This window comes from Apodemus sylvaticus, chromosome 5, assembly GCF_947179515.1.
Source record: "Apodemus sylvaticus chromosome 5, mApoSyl1.1, whole genome shotgun sequence".
NCBI lineage: Eukaryota > Metazoa > Chordata > Mammalia > Rodentia > Muridae > Apodemus > Apodemus sylvaticus.
Window position 1 is genome coordinate 142,320,266 of NC_067476.1, and position 19,703 is coordinate 142,339,968.

The following is a 19,703-nucleotide window of genomic DNA, read 5'->3' on the forward strand; positions in this document are numbered from 1 at the left end:
TTTAGGACATAGGAGGTGGCCAGACGCCAAGATTTCTGACAGAAGATGAGGGTGTGGCTACAAATGTAGTCAAATCCTGGTTTCTTTGAAATCTGAGTCCTGTTGGACTGGTAGCCCATTAGATTTAAAATGCCTTTGTCTTGGCTTACCTCTTCAGCCACATGCTTATCCCCCAAGACACATTTGCTCTCTAGCTCTGAAACATGAGTAACAGGTGTACACCAGACTTCCCCACTCCTGTTTCTTCCGCTCATGAGAAACCCATTATATTACTGTCCACAAGCCAGACTTGGGAGCCTGTCCACCCAGTCCTCTCGCCTTCCATAGGATACCAGCGATTCCACCAAACCCGTGTAGTACTTCCGTGCACCAGTCTGTGTTTCACTCCTTGGAAACAATCTGCATCACCCACACACACTCACACCCCTCTTCTGTCTTTTCTATTCATTGTGTTCAATTTCTGCATCAACTCAGTACATCCTGGGGTCAGAGGGATGGTGTTCATAAATCATCAGGTTCAACTCCATTCCCATTGCTGTTATTAGCCACTTAATAGATGAAAACTGGAGGCAAGGGTACTGGCTTACCTCGTCACTGAGTCAGTAACAAGCAGTAGAAGTTCATAAATGGCCTTCTTGGGAATTAATGCAGAGAACAAACAATGTTTTTATTTGCTTTACTAGGCCATAAAGCAATTAAATATGTCTGTCCCCTGATCATCCTTCAGCTGGAGCTATCTGAGGCTCCTGGCTTGTATAGGTCTTATTTAGGGTGGCGTGACAGCCATGTTGATTTTTTTTTTTTTTCAAGGAGGCTGAAAGTCTGTGTGCTTTACATTGGAGAATGAGTGAGTGTAATGGTGTGTTCCCTTAATCCCAGCACTCTGGAGGTAGAGGCAGGAGAATTCTTGTGAGCTTGTGGTCAGCCTGGCTGACCACGTGATAGATTTCCAGGCTAGCCAAGACAACATAGTGAGACACTAAGACACTATCTCTCTCTCTCTTTCTCTTATTTTTTGGGGGTAGAGGGTTCCGAGACAGGGTTTCTCTGTGTAGCCCTGGCTGTCCTGGAACTCACTATGTAGATCAGGCTGGCCTTGAACTCAGAAATCTGCCTGCCTCTGCCTCCCAAGTGCTGGGATTAAAGGCATGCGCCACCACTGCCCGGCTTGTCTTTTTTTGGAGAACCTATCTCAAAAAAAAAAAAAAAAAAAAAAAAAAAAGAAGTGTAGATTGGAAAATTGGGGCAGTGCTAGGAATGGAGCTCAAAACTGAGTGTGCCAGACAAGTGTTCTGCCATTGCATTGGGACCCCCGCCCTGAGCTTTAAATGTTTTAGTTCATGCTTTTGGCTAAAAGTAGTTGTCTTAAATCTCCAATCTCCAGCTTAGTTGGGTAGGTAGGCAGCTCCACTTAAGGTCTAGACATTTGTATGTATTATTTCCTTCACTCCAACCTTAATAACTATTAGAGAGCCCCACCCCCACCCCCGTTTTATATACGAGGGAGCTGAGGCCCCTCTGGAGAGACTCAGACACTCATGATGAAGTAAACAGATTGAGCCTGTCTTCCTAAGCTTGGACCTTCTCTCTGGGGGTCATCAGGGCAGGGTGGGAAGTCACATGGGCAAAGAATAAACTGGAACACAGGGGTGAGGGAGAGCCTGCAGCCTCAGAGCTTACCGTTTGTGTTTGGTATTTATCCCCCTCCCTCCAGGTTCTGCCTGATCAATGCAGGAGTCCTGTATCTCTACTTCAGTAACTACCTACAAATCGACGAGGAGGAGTATGGGGGCACTTGGGAGCTCACCAAGGAAGGCTTTATGACATCATTTGCCTTGTTCATGGTATGTGTAGCTGTAGTTGAGCAACAGCTTCTGTTCGTTTTATGTCAGGTTGCTCAGAGAAACCACTAGTTGACTTATTAGAATTCAGACTGAGCTACATAGAGAGACCTTATCCTCAAAAGGAAGGGAAAAGCCAAAAATGTAGATACGTGTATATGAAATATATCCATTATTCATAATAGGGGAAAGTAACTACTCACATGGCTGTCATCTGAAGTGTAAAATGTCTTCTGTGCATACAATAAATGATAATTGTCTGTGGTCCTGCAGTATAGTGAACCTTTAAAACATACCAAATGGAAGACTCTAGACATAAACGGCTACATGGTCCCCTTAGTAAAATACAGAATACACAGGGCCAAAGACAGGAAGTAGGTTAATGGTTGCCAGTACCTGAAGGGAGAGAGATGGGAAGTGACTATGGGAACAGACCTTTTCTGTGATTTTTGGGATTAATAATTACCCTTTATGAACATCCTTAAGACCTCAGACTTCTGCATTGTCATCTTCATGTGGGGGAGGGGCCTGTGTAGATCCAGGTGATGACCTGACTATTGCTTGTGTCTCCCATAGGTCATTTGGATCATCTTTTACACTGCCATCCACTATGACTGATGGCATTTGCTCCCATCTCTTCTGTCCAGTCCAAAGGACCCTTTTTTTACAGCACAGATACATGCTTATTGAGGCACTCCTGCCGTGTGGAACCGAGAAGACCCACATCTCCTGGACTTAGAATCAGCGTGTTGGGCATCAGTGCTTACTGCAAGGGTTGTGAAACTTTTCAAAGAACCATCCGCCTTTGGGGAAGCATTTCTGAATTTGTCCATCGTCAACTATTTTTTTCTTGGATACCATCATGTAACAGCTGTTTGCCAAGTGGAGCTGCTGTTGAATTTGATGCGCCTCTGGATCCGGATGAAACATTGTCTTCCTTGGTTCTCCGTCAGGTGTACAGTTTTTAAACCATCACTGCATCTCAAGTCTTCTGAAAACACCATGTGTGTGGTCCATGGTACAATACAAGCAGCCATCTAATAAGTTTCCATTGTAGGATGTTTTCAGATACTTGAATAAACAGATCTTTAACTGAAAGTGTGTCGGCATGCCTGCTTACCTACTGACCTACCCTCAGAACCTAGCATAGCCCTCGCTTCCCTCCTCCCACTCCTCCCACAGCAGCAGCACCCAGACTTCCTCTTTTGGCTGGAGTTGGTGAAGGTTATTGCCTTGGCTTTGGCATTTCAGAGAGGGTCCACCACTTGATGTCCTGACTCATTACTAAGATAGGTCTAGATGTGAGATTTCAGCGTTGTCATTTTGTGTTTGTCCACCAGGTGGCAAAACGGGTACGGGAAGGACCTGGCTGTGTTCTGCTGTACACTGAGCTTGGCTGAAAGGTCTTGATGGGAGATCATGGGAAGATCTGGATTGTCAGTCTTCCCCTTGTGTGGGAGTTAGGTGAGGTCCACTGCCGTAAAGCCTTCAAGTGTTCCTCTTGTCTGCTTTCTAAGCCATCTTACCATTTGAGATGTATTTGCATGCCAAACAAGACTTGTGATTTTCCTAGTAGTTTTTCTCTCTATGGTAGTGATGATCCCTCTGCCTTCTAGTAGGGCTGATTAGCTATTGTACTGGATATTTCTCTCCGGAAATAACTTATCAGACCTCAGAAGTATTTTACCCTCTATAGAGGCCCAGCCCTGCTTTGAACTGCTGCATTTGGACTAGCGATTGCAGGCAGGGATGAGGCCATGGAAGAAGACAAGTGACTTATCAGAAGTTCCAGGTGAGGCCCTTAAGTGGCTGCCCCACCCTAGCCGTCTCTGCTCCCACAGCCTTGCCTCCTGGGAGCTTTGTCAGGGTCAGCCGAGTTGGAGTTCTAGGTGCCACAGTCTTAGTTCCCTGTGGCTTTCTGCTGTAGGATTAGGCATCATCCAGGGAGTTCTCCTCAGTCATGCTGATGTAGGAACTGAGGGACTCTCGTAGCCCCTCACTGAGAAGAGATGCCTCCCCACTGGCAGGTGCTTCCAAAAACAGGAGGCTGCTGTGGATGGGGTAAAGTGGGTAAAGGGGTCACTTCCCCTGTGCTTGCCACACAGTTCACTGCCCTCAGAATAGCACCATGTCGCTGACAAACTCAGGCTCTTCGTTTCTTAACTGATCTTACTCCATCTTGCCTCCCTGTTCAGGACTGTGCTCACCCACGCACTCTAACCTTCATCCTACCCAGGCTTCCCTGAGGTCTGTGCCTCCCTTCTCCCCCCACTCTGCCTTGTCCTCTCTACTGCTCAAGCTGGGCTGGAAGTGTCCCCTAATGTGACAGCCCCACTGTGGATTGTGAGTCTGTGTCTTATTCTGCCTTTATGTTTCAGATATTCCCCTTACCTGTCCAACTTTTTCCAGTTCAGTGATGATGTTGGCACAGTCACAGGTAGAGGTGTATCTTTGCCAGGTAGTGGCCCAAGCTTCTGCAGGACACACGGCTCCCTGAGGGCACAGCAGATGCCATCCGCTAGCTCTGTGGAAGAGATCCAAACCCATGATACGGTACCCGCCCCAGGAGTTTTCAGTGCTTGGCATATTGAGGGCATGGTTGCCAAAAAGTAATAGGAAGTGAAATCTCAAGCTATGGGTCTCATAAAGGCTAAGGTGTGGTAAAAGGTCAGCTGGGGCAAAGGTCAGCAGTTATGGGATACTTAGTTCCGTGTAGAACAGAAGAAAAGCAAGTAGGGAGCGGTCAGCCTGGGACCCATCATATCTACTGTAGGAAACCCCAAGTCAACTTTCTCAAGAGGTGTCCTTCCATACACACACAACTTTTTTTTTCTTTCCTCAAGACAGGGTTTCTCTCTCTAGCCCTGGCTGTCCTAGAGCTTACCCTGTAGACCAGACTAGCCTGAAACTCAGATCCACCTGCCCTGCCTCCTGTGTGCTGGGATTAAAGGTGTGTGCCATCACTGCCAATAAGGTTTTCCCTTTTGTCTCCTTGACCCAGAAATGCTAGCTAAGGATGGCACTGTACCCAGGAACAGAGCAGTCTGGCTCCTGTGGGAAGAACTCTGCATCGGGCACACTGATTTGGAATCACCGTGGCCTATGAGATTCTGGCCAGGCTCACAGGTGGCCTGTAGTTCTTGGTCAGCGTGGGATGGAGGCAGCTCCCACCCACATCTCTGCATAAGGGCTGCATAAGAATAGATAGCAGAAGTGCCTCCTTGTCTATAGCTGCAGCGGGTCAAGCGTCTAAGGGCACAACTGACTACCTCCTAGGCCCCTCATGCAGTCTGCAGTGGAGGCGCAATGTAAGCCATACATACCAGAGTAATGCTCCACCAGGGCATGGAGCGAGGGGAAGGTGAGGCGAGGTGAGATGTACAGCCAGCCATTGTCAAGACGCTGTATCCTGTAGTGTCTGATCCGGTCCCAGGATGCAGGGCGGCTGAGTCGGATGGACAGGGAATAGCAGCCTGAGGAAGAAAGGGTCCAGGGTTGATCTGAGGTCCAGCTAGAGACCCAGCCCTGCCTAGGATGGAAGGAGGAAAACCCAATAGCCACAGCCCAGTCCTCAGAGGGATGCTGGGGTCAAAGACAAAGACTATTCGTTGTTATAGATGGGATTCTGTGCTCATCGGGATGGGTGTGGTTGAGTGAGCATTAAGTATTCGCTGTATGGATAGAGAGACTCAGGTGGCACAGGGTTGGAATGAGAAAGTAAAGAGATGTCACCATGGCCAGAGAGAAAGTCACTTTGGAAAGTTTGGCGTTAACAGTTGAGTTATGGGCTGGAGAGATGGCTCAGCAGTTAAGAGCATTAAACTACAGTGTACTCACATATAATAAATAAATAAATCTAAAAAAAAAAAAAACCAGTTGAGTTATACCTCACACCCAGAAGTCCTATCTCATACACAGGAAGAAACACCCAGCATTCAAGAAAAATACAGCGTTCACAAACAGTCTGTTTGGGCCAAGAGTACAGTAAAATGCAGAGGTTGTACCTCAATGGTAAAGTGTTGGCCTCATGTGCACACTACTTTGTGTTAGGTAGAACAATGCTAAGTATGTAGCAGAGTGCTGAGACACACCTGTAACCTCAGGAGGTGGAGGCAGAATAGAATTTAATGCCCTTCTTGGCTACATGGTAAATTTGAGGCCCCCTCAGCTATCTGAGACTATGCTGGCCCAAAAGAAGCCACAGTGGGCAGCAACAAGTTACAGAGTCACTCAGCATAACTCAGCAAGTTCAGAACCTGTGATGGGGACTGCAGGGGACGGGTTCAGCAAGGCTATGAAGAGAGGCTGTTGCTCAAGGCCAGCCTGGTTGATATATGGAGTTCTAGGCTGGGCAGGGCAGCACAGTGAGACTGTCTCTAAAATAAAACAAAAAACGTTAGCCATTCCTGAGGAACCGCACTCCCCCAGTTCTATGACGCCTGTTCTGTAAACCAGGCTGTCTAGATCTCAGTCTCACACAGAGCCATGCTCTGTAGAACCCCAGCCACACACCCCTGCCAGTCCTGGTGTTAAAGCACACCATCTGGCTCACAGGTCTTTTGTTTTGTGACAGTGTTTCTCTGTGTAGCCCCAGCTGTTCTAGAACCTGGTCTATAGACCAGGCTGGCCTTGAACTCAGAGATCTTCCTGTCTCTGCCTCTCCAGGGCTGGGATTAAAGGAGGGAAGGGGGTAGTGATTATCCGGACCTCAGCAGCCGTGAGCATTCAGCCGTGAACCCTGCTTGGCCTGCAGCAGCCCCTCCAGTAAGTATTATCTGTACCCTGGCCCTGAGCTCCTCTGTTCCTTTGGGATGGTTTGAATATGAATGGTCCCCATGGTCTCATATTTAGATGCTTGGTCGCTAGGGAGTGGCACTATTACAGAGGTGTGGCCTTGTTGGAGTAGGTATTGCCTTACTGAAGGAAGTGTCACTGTGGGTGGGGTTTTGAGGTCTCAGACACTTAAACCAGGCCCACTGTCTCTCTTCCCTGCTGCCTGGAATGTCAAACTCTCTCAGTCACCTCTCCAGCACCACGTCTGCCTCCATGCCACATGCTTCCCACCATGATGATAATGTACAAATCCTCTGAACCTGTAAGCCCACACCAATTAAACCATTGTCCTTATTAAGAGTTGCCATGGTTGTGGGGTCTCTTCACAGCAAGGTTGGTTCTGGTAAATCCCACCGTTGTCCCGTCTCTATAGACATGCATCCCTAAGCCCCAAACCCTGGAGCCACTGACCGCTTCCTCACACTGTCTTGATTTGGATCTGGAATGCCTTCCCAAGCCCAAGGTGAAGCCACAGCACCAGTGCAGGAGTGTTCAGAGCTGAGGCCTTTGGGAGGTGATGGGACCATGGCGGCTTGGGCTTTCCCAGCAAGCTTTTCTGTCCCCTGCCTGCTACGAAGCAAGCAGCTTTTCTCCATCCCGTTCTTCCACCACGAGTCAGATGCCTGGGCTAGGTGTCTGCCAGCAGAAACCTGTTAAACCGTGAGCCCGGGATAAACCTTTTCCCTTTGAGCCCTATTATTTTGCCACGGCCTGTCACCATACCCTCCTGGCTATGTTCTGGTCACACCAGGAATCTGACCACCTCTCAACCAGACAGAGCGTGACCGTTTCCCATGTGACTTGCCACTTCCCACTTGTCACCTACAGCAGTAGGTCACTCCTCTTTGCAACCTCTCGTCACATTTATAATCAAAATCCTCACCTTTGAAAAGCTTTGCAGAATCTGACCTCTCCTGGATCTGCTCCAAGCGCACTGGCTCGAGGCTGAGGCATCCTTCCTCAAGGCGTGTCTGCACATGCACTCTTACCCCACGGACACAACCTCACTCTACTTTCTGGTTTCCTTGCGGCACTTAAGTATGACAGGCACTTTGTTTGCTGTCCACTTTGCCATTGAGACTCTGGCTGGTATCTTGCTTTTTATACTTTGGATCTTGAGTGTCTTACTGGTTGTTGTTGTTGTTTTTTTTTATTTTATTTTTTATTTTTTGACAGGCTCATTATGTAACTGAATCTGGCCTTGAAGTGTGATCTATTCCACTGCCTCACACTCCCAGTGCTGGGATTATGAGATACTTGAAGACGTACACTACCCTGTACACTACCCTTGCCCGAGTGGATATGAAGGAGCTGGAGTGGATATGAAGGAGCTGGTGTGTGGGAGGCAAGGTTGGGTCTATCCTTGGCAGTCTGATATTAAACAGACCGCCTATTTAATATATTAAACATCCTGAGGGATGCCATTAGGATCCACCTGTGGGAAATGCTTAGCAAACTCCTCCTGCACTTCTTCCTTGGAGGCGTCCCAGGAGTCAATGGTTTAAAACCACTTTTATTTTTATTTATTTATTTATTTTAGATTATATTAAATGTAGGTTTATTGGGAAGCTGCTTTTAGGTGAGTTCCCTAGCCTTGAGAACTGAGGCCAGGGAAGTCACTATCTAGGGAGAGAAGGGGTAGGGTGGGCGCAAAGAGAGAGAGAGAGAGAGAGAGAGAGAGAGAAAGAGAGAGAGAGAGAGAGAAAGAGAGAGAGAGAGAGAGAGAGAAAGAGAGGAGATACTTACAGAGAGAGCTGAGAGGAAAAAGAGAGAAGACTAAAAACCATTCTTAACCTGTTGGTCCTTAACCTGTGGGTCACGACTCCTTTCAATCTTCTGTCTCCAAAAATATTTACATTACAATTCATAACTAGCAAATTGCAGCTACAAATTTAATTTATGAAAATAATTTTATGGTTGGGAATCATCACAACATGAAGAACTATATTAAAAGGTCGCAGTGTTAGGAAGGTTGAGAAACACTGGCTTAAGAGATGCTGAGAGCTGGGCGGTGGTGGCGCACGCCTGTAATCCCAGCATGCTGGGAGGCAGAGGCAGGCGGATTTCTGAGTTCGAGGCCAGCCTGGTCTACAGAGTGAGTTCCAGGACAGCCAGGACTATACAGAGGAACCCTATGGGGGGGGGGGGGGGAAGAAAAAAAAAGAGAGAGATGCTAAGCTCAAAGTGATCAAAAGAGCCCAGAAGGACATAACAGAGAAGTCAGGGGGCTGGGGAGATGGCTCAGAGGTTAGAACACTGACTGCTCTTCCAGAGGTCCTGAGTTCAATTCCCAGCAACCACATGGTGGCTCACAACCATCTGTAATAAGATCGATGCCCTCTTCTGGTGTGTCTAAAGACAGCTCCAGTGCACTCACATAATAAATAAATAAATCTTAAAAACACTGGGGAAGTGTTAGCACTGGTATCGGGCAGCACTGAGGCCCTGGGGGGAGGAAGGAGCGCCATCTTCTCTGGTCTTCCTTACTGTATCAACACAACACTGGCACAAGGTGACAGCAGGAAAGTGAAGGAATGATGCTTGCTGGAAACTGTCCTCTATCCCGGCACAGCTCTCTGGAGCAGTCCCGTGGCCCTGTGGGTTTTAGGACCTCCTTCATAAAGCAATACTCTGGGGTCAACTCAAGCCTGGCTCTCGCCAGGCCTGGCTCATGACCAGGTAAGCTAGAGGGAACTCTGACATGATATGAGGGGTGGCTGAGAGGGTGGAATGGGCGCTCAGGGCTGCAGGCCGTTGTCCTTTGTAACACATAACCCCAGCCGAGCACTTAGTCAGCAAGCTGGGTGTGCAGTGTTCCTGTAGGTGATTCTGATGCATCCCTGGAGAGAAACCCACAGGTCTATAAGCCATGAACTAAAGTGATCTCTTTGCCCAGGCTAGGTACGTACACCTTTCAGCTTAAGCTATGCTGTGGAAAGGAAGCCTGGAGGAGAACTCCAGGGGTCATGCTTGGGAGGAAACCATTCTAAAGGTCAGCAAGGGAAGGGCTTTTATTTGCAAGCCCGAGGGAGCCTCCTGTCCTGTGTCCTCAGGACCAAGATTACAAGCATACACCACCGTGCCAGGTTTTTTACACATATGCTGGGCTTGAACCCAGGTCCACACGTTTGCAAAGCCAACACTCTTCAAACTGAGGCATCCTTCGGCCCCAATTAGGCCTTGAATTATTTCATTTTGAAAATGACTGACTTATTCTATACCTCCCTCTAAGCCTAGATCTCACTATTAGCCCAAATTGGCCTTGGATTCCTGGGCGAGCCTCCTGCCTCTCGTTCTGAGTGCCAACCTTCTCTGTGGAGACAGCGTCTCACACAGAACACGTATGCCCTGAAGTCTCTGTGTAGCTCAAAGTGACTTTGCATTCTTGATCCTCTGGGCTCTGACTCCCAAGTGCTGGGCTTCGGACATGCTCTACCTCACGGTCTTCAGTTTCTGATGAGAGTAACCTGCTGATGGGCCCACACTAGGTGCTGGCAATGGGGACACTGGTCCCAACCTTTCTGTGGATCCTTCCAAGTCCTTGACGATCTTTAGGGATCCCTCTCGGCCCCTCCCTTACCACTCCATGAATTTCCCGTGTATATGCTCCTTCTTAATCAAGAGGGCAGAACGCACAGCACACAGGTGGTCACTATACTCTGGCACCAGGCCAGAGGTAGGGTGGGGTGGGTATCTGAGCACTGAGCACTTCCTGTGGCTTTTCTAGCTCACAACTGGTAGGTCTGCAGGGTTCCAGTCCCAGTCACCACCACCACTGAGGTTTCCTGTTTGCAGCTGCTGCACTGGGGCCAGCTGCTCCATCACCACCCGCAGCCAGCCAGTGTGTGTGAGGTTTGCATGAGGGTGAGGGTTGATGTTTCCTGGAACTTAGGAGAGGCTGGAGAAAGGTTCATTCAAGAAGCCCCCGAGGGAAGGAAGTGCATGCAGGCCAGAGAATTCAGACTCCTGACAGCCCACCTCAATTAGGGCAGACGAGGGAGGTCTACCCGCACACTGGAAAGTCTCAGCTCCGACCTAGGCTGTCACTGGTGAACTTCGTATTCTTGACCCTGGCTTGTGATGAACATTTTCCGAAAGATCATATCATGTAGTGTCTTATGAAGGGGAATCACCACTGCTGATCCGAGTAAAATACCCGTTGCCAAAATACAGTCTAAGCTGGGATCCCCGTTGGTGAATTCATACCCACTTTGCTCTATTGTCAAAGGATCCTCAAGGAAACAAAGACGCTCCACTCCAAGCCTCCCCCCCCACCAGGAAGTCTCCGTTTGATTGGGGTTTGGTAAACTGTCTTTCCTAGGTCCTCAGAGGCTGGTGGCTCCACCCCAGGGCCTTTTACAGTTCAGGGCCTGGCTGGACCCAAGAAACCTCCGCTGACTGTTTGGAATAGCAACAGCCTGTCTTCTATGGTCTCCTGTCCTGAACCCCACTCTAGAGAGGTGGGGGTGGGGCGGCGTTTACCCACCTCTCCTGGTCTGGCTCTCCCGGATGAGGAAGGCCCCTCCGGGGTTCCCAGGTAACAAGAGTAGTTCCTCAGCTTTCTCCCGGCTCAGGCCCTCGTACAGCCACCTGGAGGGGCAAAGAGGGACAGGGCAGGCTTGTGGGTCTTAGTAGACTCCTTCCACGTGGCCGTATGACCTTGACAAGATCTGCCTTCCCTTGTCCTCTGGGCCTAGAAGTTCTCTGTACCATGAGGAGCAGGCACTCAGCAGCTTAGAGGTCCCCTCTGGCTTTGGCTCTCAGGGTCCTGCTCCAGAATCTTCGGGAGCAGCCTTAAGAAGGTAGCCTCAGGCTTTCCTTGCCTGGAGACTCCATTCCCAAGTGTCCTGACTGATGGACTGATGGCAGCATTGGCTGCTTCCAGCCTTTGTCCCATCACTGCCTGGCCCTCCGGCCTCTCCTCTTGGCCCACTCACGTTTGTGAGAAACACCCCTTTGTGAGTCCATTTTAGGTTGTCCTTATAGACTCTGCCTGTCTCCTACATGTCCCTTTCAGTGTCCTCTACACTTGATCCCAGCCACCTTCCAAAGCCCCACACCATGACACCTCCTCTCTAGGGCCTTCTCTGGGCTCCTACGTCTCCTAGGCCAAGCTGAACAAGACATGAGAGTTGTTCTCTGCTCTTTGGAGGGCAGGGCCTAGGCTCTGTTCAGCCTGTGATCCAGCAGAGAGAACAATGGAGGGAGAGTGGAGGAAGGTCCCCAAGGTGGAGCCGGGCCACGTACTCACCCGTGGGAGACTTTAGCCACATACACATTGGGGATGTGATATTCTCTGCCTGAGACTTCCGACCGGACCATCCACCAGTCTCCATCCCTGTGAGAGATCACAGAGGGCACCACCTTCACTGGGAGTTTGCAAGCACCTTTTCCACTCATTTCCCAGAATTCCCTACACCAGGCAACTCCAGGCTCCTCCTAGGGTAAGGGCCTGGCAGGGTGGCAAATGATCCAAGGCTTCCTGTCCCAAGGCCCGACCCTACTGCCTCTGTCCCTGAAGTGTGTCAGGCTGCCGGAAAGCCACACAGAGACATGGTCACATGGGAGCCTCCCAAGAGGAGCCCTGTGCCTCCCTGCTGGTTTTGGAAAAGTCTCTTCTCCCAGGGACCCAGGGGCCCATTGTTGCAGACTTACTCAGACACAATGGTCAGTGGCTCCCCGAGTCTCAGGGATAGTCCGGCCTGCTCACCTGCTGGGAATCTGCCCAGGGCCACAGCTGTGGCCTTGTATTTTTCTAGAGAGAGGGATAGATACATTTAACCTCTTGGTTAGTCCTCTCTCAAGATGTGAGATATAATTAATTTTTGCTTAGGCTCCCCCCCATACCCCTCCCCACAGGCCTCCTTCAGGAGATGGGTTAGCCCCAGAATCTGAAATGTTTGCAGAAGGCTCTATAGAGCTTGGGAGAACCCAGATAGCTTTGGGGATTCCCATGAAGGCCTTCAGCTCCTGGTTCCTGGCCACACCTCCCTGTGTGTCTTTCTCCAGTTTGATAAAAAGATTCTACAAACTAACAACCCACAGCGCAGAGGCAGGGGATACTGCTTAGAAGAACAGAGCTTGCCTAGAATGTGCAAGGCCCTGGGTCCCATCCCTAGCACCATAACAAAACTAAACAAAAACCCACCACAGCTAGAAGCCTCTATCAAATGGATCTGAGGTGTGCCTCTGAAGCGTGGTGGGACCACACAGCAGCTCTGCAGGCAGGGGAGGAACTCAGGGAGGCTGACAGCTTGGGCTGGGCTCCAGGACTGAGAACAGAATGAGTTCCAGCACAGACACGAGTTGTCTGTCAGGAGACAGAAAGCAGGGTCTATGCCTGGAAGACAACCTCTCTTTCAGGGTGGGGTTCTTTCCCACACACCTGACTCTGGTTTTTCTGTTGCTCTTATGTCAGGCCCCAGGAGAGATGTCCACGCTGAACGGGCTCTGTAAGTCTAGAGCACTGTGCACAGGCACAGAGTGTATTCCCAGTGGCCTATGTCCGGGGCAGTGAGTGAAGGCCCCTCTCTGCCCCTGAGAAATGCCACCAGAGGCTGCTATTGCAGGCTTGACCAGGACAAGTGCCCCAAGGGAGCATGTGACTAAGGGTACCTGGACCCTGCACATCAGGCCCCACTAAGGGCTTCCTCCATAATTTTACTTCTTACTAGACCCTTACCACTGCCCTAATTCTGATATCCTGATGTGTGTGTGTGTGTGTGTGTGTGTGTGTGTGTGTGTGTATCACCAATGTGCAGGAAGGTCTCAAGGCTCTGATGTGTCACGCAGCAATGAGAAGGGCACAGGGCTGGAGAGATGGCTCTGTGGCTAAGAGCACTGACTGCTCTTTCAGAAGTCCTAAGTTCGAATCCCAGCAACCACATGGTGACTCACAACCAGCTGTAATGGCATCCGATGCCCTTTCTGATGAGTCTGAAGACAGCGATAGTGTACTCACATACATAAATAAATCTTTAAAAAATTTTTTATAACTTTGGGGAAAGGTTTTAAAAAAGAGAGAAAGAAGGGCATAATTCCAATCCTATACCACCCTGTTCACGGGCTCAGGCTGGGGAAGAGGGGAGTGTGAGAGGCTGGGTGACAGCCGCACCTCTCAGGAAGGTGTCCAGCTTCCTGACAGGCAAAGGTTCCAGTGGGGGAGTTATGGGCCTGAGTCACGGAAGCAGAGTGAAGCTAAGGTGCCAGTCACTCTAGAAACAGCCAAGAGAACACAGTGGACATGAGGTCCAACTTGGAGGCTGGGCATTAGGTCGCAAGCAGAAGACAGCCCTCCCAGTCTAACCCCCCTCCAACCCTGCAGAGCCTGTGTCTGTTGAAACCTAATTTACCTGCCTCCTATCTCTTTCCTCCCCCCGTCCTTTCTCAGTAAGGCTCTCCAAAAGAGAGCCTTGTTAGTACATGGATACAGGATGCCAGAAAAAGCAGTCAACAGGAAGGGTTCTTTGTCTCTAAGAAGCTCCCAGAGTACCAAGGTCCCACAGGGCTCTGGGATGTGCTCGAGAGGGAGTTAAGAACCAGGCGTAAGAAAGGAAGAACAGACAGGAGGTAGGTGAGGGCGGAAGGGTCTCTGCTGTAGGTGGAATCGAACCTGCTCCCTTGTCATCCCTCTTAAAAGGTTAGTGGAAACCCTCACGGCAGGAAGCTCCTTAGACCCCAGGGTCTTGCTTGCCGGACCCTGGTGTCCCTGCAGCCAAGAATGCCTGATGACCCCTGGGGAGGTCTCTCTCACAGAAGAGTGGAACAAAGCAGCTTGGGAAGGATCCTTGCTCTCCTGAAGGCTGTGGCCATGTATGCCTAGAGGGTGATCCCAGTGCCCAGCTGCACACTCCCCTTCAGAAAGGCTGCTCTGACCTGTCCCTTCGCACACTCTCATCCCTGTAACAAACACCCTGCCACCAAACCTAACACAACCACCACTTGTAACGGTTTAGTTTCTGACTCTGGGACAGAGACTGGGACCATCTTGTCTGTTGTTGTGTCTTCAGTTTCTGTCACATGGCTTGGCACCTGGCAGAACCTCAGTAAGTTTAAGACTGAGGCAGGCCTGGAGGGGAGGGGGGACAAATGACTCCTAGACGTAGACAGGGCTAGTCACAACTTATATCCCTCCTGGGACAAGGCAGCTCCATTGAGAGATATCCTCCTTCCCTTGGAGACTAGATGGAAGGGAGAACATGTCCTCTGAGTGAGGTACACCTGCTGGGGTGGTCACCAGGATGACTCGGCAGCCTGTGGTTGCAACTAGCTCAGTGGAAAAGAAGGCAGTCCCTGTGGTTTTCAGGTCCCTTCCTGAAGGTATCCCACTGCAGAGGAGAGGGCTCCAGGGCCCCTAAGGTCCCGGGGATGTCTCGGCCCTGTGGAGACTGGTACTAGAGAGATAAGAGGCTGAGGTAGACAGCAGGAAGAGAAACCCCACATCTTAAGAGTCTGGGGCCTGAGAACTAGCAGCTTCTGCTCAAGCTCAGTTGCCAAACATCTCTGCTCTGCAGCCGCAGGTGTGGGTAATTTACTACTCCCCAAGGCCCTCCTAGCAGCGCGGCTAGGTTGGGATGATCTTTTTATCTGTCGTGGTTAGATCTCTGGACCACCGTGGCTCCACACAGCGTTTAGATAATGTCTGGTCAAAGCAGTCTGGCTATTTCTGTGAAGATAGTTTTCAAACAAGATCATCCCACTCCCACCCCCATTTTGAAACAGAAGACAGGCTCTTCCAGTATAACCCCAGGCTATAAACCCATGATTCTCTTCGACTGGTCTTCTAAAGGAAGTATAAACTTGTAATGCTGCAGCTAGCTTGATGTTCAGCTTTAAACACATTTTTGTACATGTGCTGGGAGTGGAACCACAAGCTCCCAATATTCTAACCATCAAGTATTCTTTTTTTTTTTTTTTAGATTTATTTATTTTATTTACATGAGCACCCTGTAGCTATCTTCAGACACACCAGAAGAGGGCATCGGATCCCATTACAGATGGTTGTGAGCCACCATGTGGTTGCTGGTAATTGAACTCAGGACCTCTGGAAGAGCAGTTAGTGCTCTTAACCACTGAGCTATCTCTTCAACCGATCCATCAAGTATTCTTTTTTTTTTTTTTTGAGACAGGGTTTCTCTGTATAGCCCTGGCTGTCCTGGAACTCACTCTATAGACCAGGCTGGCCTCGAACTCAGAACTCCGCCTGCCTCTGCCTCCCAGAGGGCTGGGATTACAGGTGTGCGCCACCACCGCCCGGCCCATCAACTATTCTTAACACTGCGTTTCACTCCCAAGCCCTCACATTTAATGTTCTAGCCATCAATGTAGGCTCAACAGAAGCTGGGAGCCTGCCTGGCTCACCGGGAAGGTATTTGTAGGCTCTCACTGAAGCCTGGGCTTGTATTGGGATGGTTGGCCGAAGACCCACTGAGGTACTAAGGTTTAGATTTCTATAGCCTCGTGATGCTTGGGAAGGGCCTGGGGAGCCCACAGACATCACCCACCTGATTGTATGGACACGGGGTCCTGGCCTGGACCAGAGAAGCTGGAGTTGGAGTTGGAGCTTGGGTCGGAGTTTTTCCCTCTGCTGGGCAAACTTCCCATCATTCCTCAGCAGAATCTCAGAAGCACACTGAACCTGAAAGGGAAGCTGCTATGTATACAGAGCCCTGGATCCCAGCTTGGACCCAGATACTTGACTGTCACAGGGGGATGACCAGCGCCCAGGAAAAGGCACCACAAAAATGAAATCTCTCAGGCCAGGCAGTGGTGGCACACGCCTGTAATCCCAGCACTCTGGGAGGCAGAGGCAGGCAGATTTCTGAGTTCGAGGCCAGCTTGGTCTACAGAGTGAGTTCCAGGACAGCCAGGGCTACACAGAGAAACCCTGTCTCGAAAAAAACCAAAAATCAAAAAAAAAAAAAAAAAAAAAAAAAATGAAGTCTCTCAACAGCCAGCCTCTCGGGACCTTGCAAGTAATGGCTATGTTGGACTAACATGGACTCCAAGTTGAGACCATGGACAAATTGGAGGTGATTTTCTCTGTGCGTCCCATCCTTTCTAGACAGTGGCCTTTCTCCATTCAAGTCTTCTGAGCCCCTTCTTATAACCCCGCCCATGGTTAGCCCCTTTTCCCATTCCCTTTGGTCTCTCTGGACCCCACCCTTTCTCAGGAAGCTTCAGTCTTTCTTGATAGTCCTCCTTTGAATTCCTGTGGACTGGAGAACCTTCCGTTCCTTAGGCCTGAGGTCACACTCTTGAGGTGGTGGTAGGGCTGGTCGGAAGACACTGAGCTCCCCCCAGGCAAGCTAGGGTTAAGAGATGGGCCAAGGAGGAGCAACGAGGTCTCGGGATGGGAGTCACAAGCAGAGGTGACACTGAATAGTTACTGGTGCCAATGGCAAGACTGCTGGGAGTCTGTCAACCTATGTGACATAGTGGTGGTTTGCAAGGTTCTGAGGGACTGACTGGTCACTTCCTTTCTTGGTGCCCTTTCCTCATCTCTGAAGTGAGGATAGCCACACCCAACATTTGGGTCTGGTAGATAGTGCCCTGGAAAGCCAGCCCTGGGACCATACTTCCTTCCTGGTCTTGAATGTTCTCTGTAACAAATTCCTCCAGGAACTCTTTTCACTTTTCTGTTGTGTTTCTTCACCGTTTCTTTTTTGTTTGTTTTTGGCTTTTATAAGACTATGAACTGGGGACTGTGTTCCCTAGGTTGGCCCCAAACTCTTGGGCTCAAGTGATCCTCTTGCTTCTTACCCCTGTGACTGTCAGCAGGCTCATTTGTTTGTTCAGTCTGCCATCACCCTGTAGTCCTGTGCTCTGTCCTCAGCATTCGGTTAGGCCACCGAAGGCATCAGCTCACATCAGCAGAGTGAACCAAAGTGAGCAGAATGCTCTGCAGCGTCTCGTCCTCAGACTAAGCAGAGCCTGGGTTTCTAGAAAAAGCTCTTCTTCCAACACTATGGTAAGCATTTCGGTGAGGGGGCTGGGTTCTCTAATCCTTTTCAGATAGTCTCATTGCTTTCAGCAGGACAAGGTGAATTTCACCTGGGTGGTTCCATTCAGCTGGCCAGGCACTGCCCCGGGTTCATGGTTGGCAGGAGCAGTTCACAGACGAGTATGAGGGCACAGTGGGTGCCTTCCTTACCCTAGAGACACACGTTGCCTGCATGAGGGTGTTGTTCACTAATGCCATGGGATGACATCCATGTCCTGGAATTGTCCCCACTGAGTAGACAGAGCCCTGTAGGGATGACAACTCCTCTGTGCTTGTCCCCTCCTCCCACCTGTCTTGCAGCCCTGTGTCATCATCTGGAGAAACAGCATTTGTCTCTGCTGCCTCTGTGCAGGAGCTCAGTGTCCACAGCACAGAGTTCAGGAACACCAAGCAGGCTGGTGCCCCAGGGTTGGCTCTGGACAGTCCCTTCTTCAGACTTTGGGGACTGGGAAGCTTTGGTGAGGGTGGTGGTTCTGCTGCCTCCTGGGCGCTGGCATCTGCTTGCTGCCAGGGCAACTCATCCATTTGAGCTGCCCTGAGTATGAGGTTCAGGCTAAGCTTGGCTTTATGCCTGCCATGGGTAGCATGGGGGACTAACTCAGACACAGCATGCAGCTTGGGGTGTCTCCTGTGACGAAGGATCATAATACTGACTCACTCCACAGGGCCAGAGGGAGGATTGGAGGTGACCAACTTCCTTGCTCTAGTTCAGCAAGACCACAACCTTCAGGACCCTTGGGCCACAGGGGACCTGCTCTTTGCTAGACACCTCTCCAGGATTTCTGAAACATTTTCTTCCTGGTCTGGCCAAGGCATGGTAACCACTGGGGGAGATGCACACGTCTGAGCAGCACCCTAGGGGCTTAGGCACTGTCTGTGGTGTCCCAGCGAGAGAGTGGGCAGAGTGTTGGAGAGAGGCAGCAGAGACTGCACAGTACCCGGGCTGCTCTGCTTCTCTCTAATCCCATCTTCACTGCGATGATCTCGTGTGGAGGATGAGCTGACCGCTGCTCAGGCAGCGGGTGAGACAGTGCAGAGCTAGGACGGCCATCTTTTCTTGTGGATTTTGTGGGCTTGATTTTGCATCTGGGAACTGAGCGCAGAGGCTCAGTGATCTGTACCCTTAACTTTGCTCCTTTTCAATCTGAGACCCACACCCTGTGAGAGTAACTGAGATGCTGTAGGTGACTGTCTTTGGAGAGTAATCTAGAGCCCTTTCCTTCAGTGACCTGCAAGACTCTTTCCTCTGCCCAGGAGAGAAAAGTAGATAGCGGGGAAGAGATCTCAGAGGCATGAGATCTTGGGAAAAGTTTCCTGGAGGCAGCCAGAGCCTACTGTGTCTCTGTGGGTCCTAGAGACCTCCTTGTCAGAGGGGACTATTCTTTTTCACCTGGCCCAAGTCCACCAGAAAACAAAACAGGCATACTCACAGGTTTGCCATCAGAGGCTTGGTGAGGGTGATCAGCTAACGTGCACGCCGGCCCGACAGGTCAGGCCTTTGCAGGTCCCAAGGTAGTCGGCATCTTAGGCCCCAGCAGGTTCTCTTAGCCTGAAGGATCGGTCACCAGAAAGTAGCCAGAGTAGGTTGAGGTACTGAAGTAATCAAGCTTCTTTGTCAGCAGCCAACAATTTCCACGAAACTGGTACAGCAGTCCCTTGCTTCTCAGATTGCCCTACCCAGGACAGCAGGACCAAAGAGCGAGGCCTAGGGATCTGAGTCCCTGTAGACACAGGTGCTACTCCTCAGAGCTCCAGCCCCCAGCTGCAGTCTCTGTGGTTCTCACAACCCCACATTCTCCCCGCCTCTATTTCCTCTGACGCATCACATCATAGACCATGGAGGAACCACCTTGCCCCTTTCCTGTTTCTAGGGAGCAGCTGCTCCCTAACACCCCCACATACCTCAGGTTGGAGGCCCTTCTTGGTTTTTTGGCTCCATCTGGTCCAAGAAATAAAGGTACAGGGAGAGATGAGCAGGTTTCCCATGCAGACCTGGCTACTGTAATCACCAGAGCACTCAGTGTTTT

The 19,703-nt window shown here is 50.3% G+C and overlaps 2 protein-coding genes across 4 annotated transcripts in view; one reads left to right on the forward strand and one right to left on the reverse strand.

The window, feature by feature from the left end:
- The window catches only part of Rab5if (RAB5 interacting factor), a 10,269-nt gene extending 7,330 nt beyond the window's left edge, over nt 1–2,939 (forward strand). Inside the window, exons 3-4 of the mRNA XM_052184115.1 lie at nt 1,715–1,844; nt 2,418–2,939. Of these exons, the coding sequence (XP_052040075.1) occupies nt 1,715–1,844; nt 2,418–2,459 (172 nt within the window). The 3' untranslated portion in view covers nt 2,460–2,939. The remainder of the gene's footprint in view (nt 1–1,714; nt 1,845–2,417) is intronic.
- The window catches only part of Sla2 (Src like adaptor 2), a 24,629-nt gene extending 5,167 nt beyond the window's left edge, over nt 1–19,462 (reverse strand). The window contains exons 1-8 of one of the 3 annotated variants that reach the window (XM_052184109.1): nt 19,107–19,458; nt 16,178–16,311; nt 12,330–12,429; nt 11,926–12,012; nt 11,161–11,264; nt 5,165–5,314; nt 4,233–4,365; nt 649–3,891 (exon numbers count right to left, since the gene is read on the reverse strand). In XM_052184109.1, coding sequence (XP_052040069.1) covers nt 3,771–3,891; nt 4,233–4,365; nt 5,165–5,314; nt 11,161–11,264; nt 11,926–12,012; nt 12,330–12,429; nt 16,178–16,280 — 798 coding nt within the window. In that variant the 5' untranslated portion in view covers nt 16,281–16,311; nt 19,107–19,458 and the 3' untranslated portion in view covers nt 649–3,770. Of the gene's footprint in view, nt 1–648; nt 3,892–4,232; nt 4,366–5,164; nt 5,315–11,160; nt 11,265–11,925; nt 12,013–12,329; nt 12,430–16,177; nt 16,312–16,836; nt 17,694–19,106 lie in introns of those variants that run through there. The other 2 variants (XM_052184107.1, XM_052184108.1) reach the window with 2 other exon arrangements.
- Between the last annotated feature and the right edge of the window lie 241 nt (nt 19,463–19,703).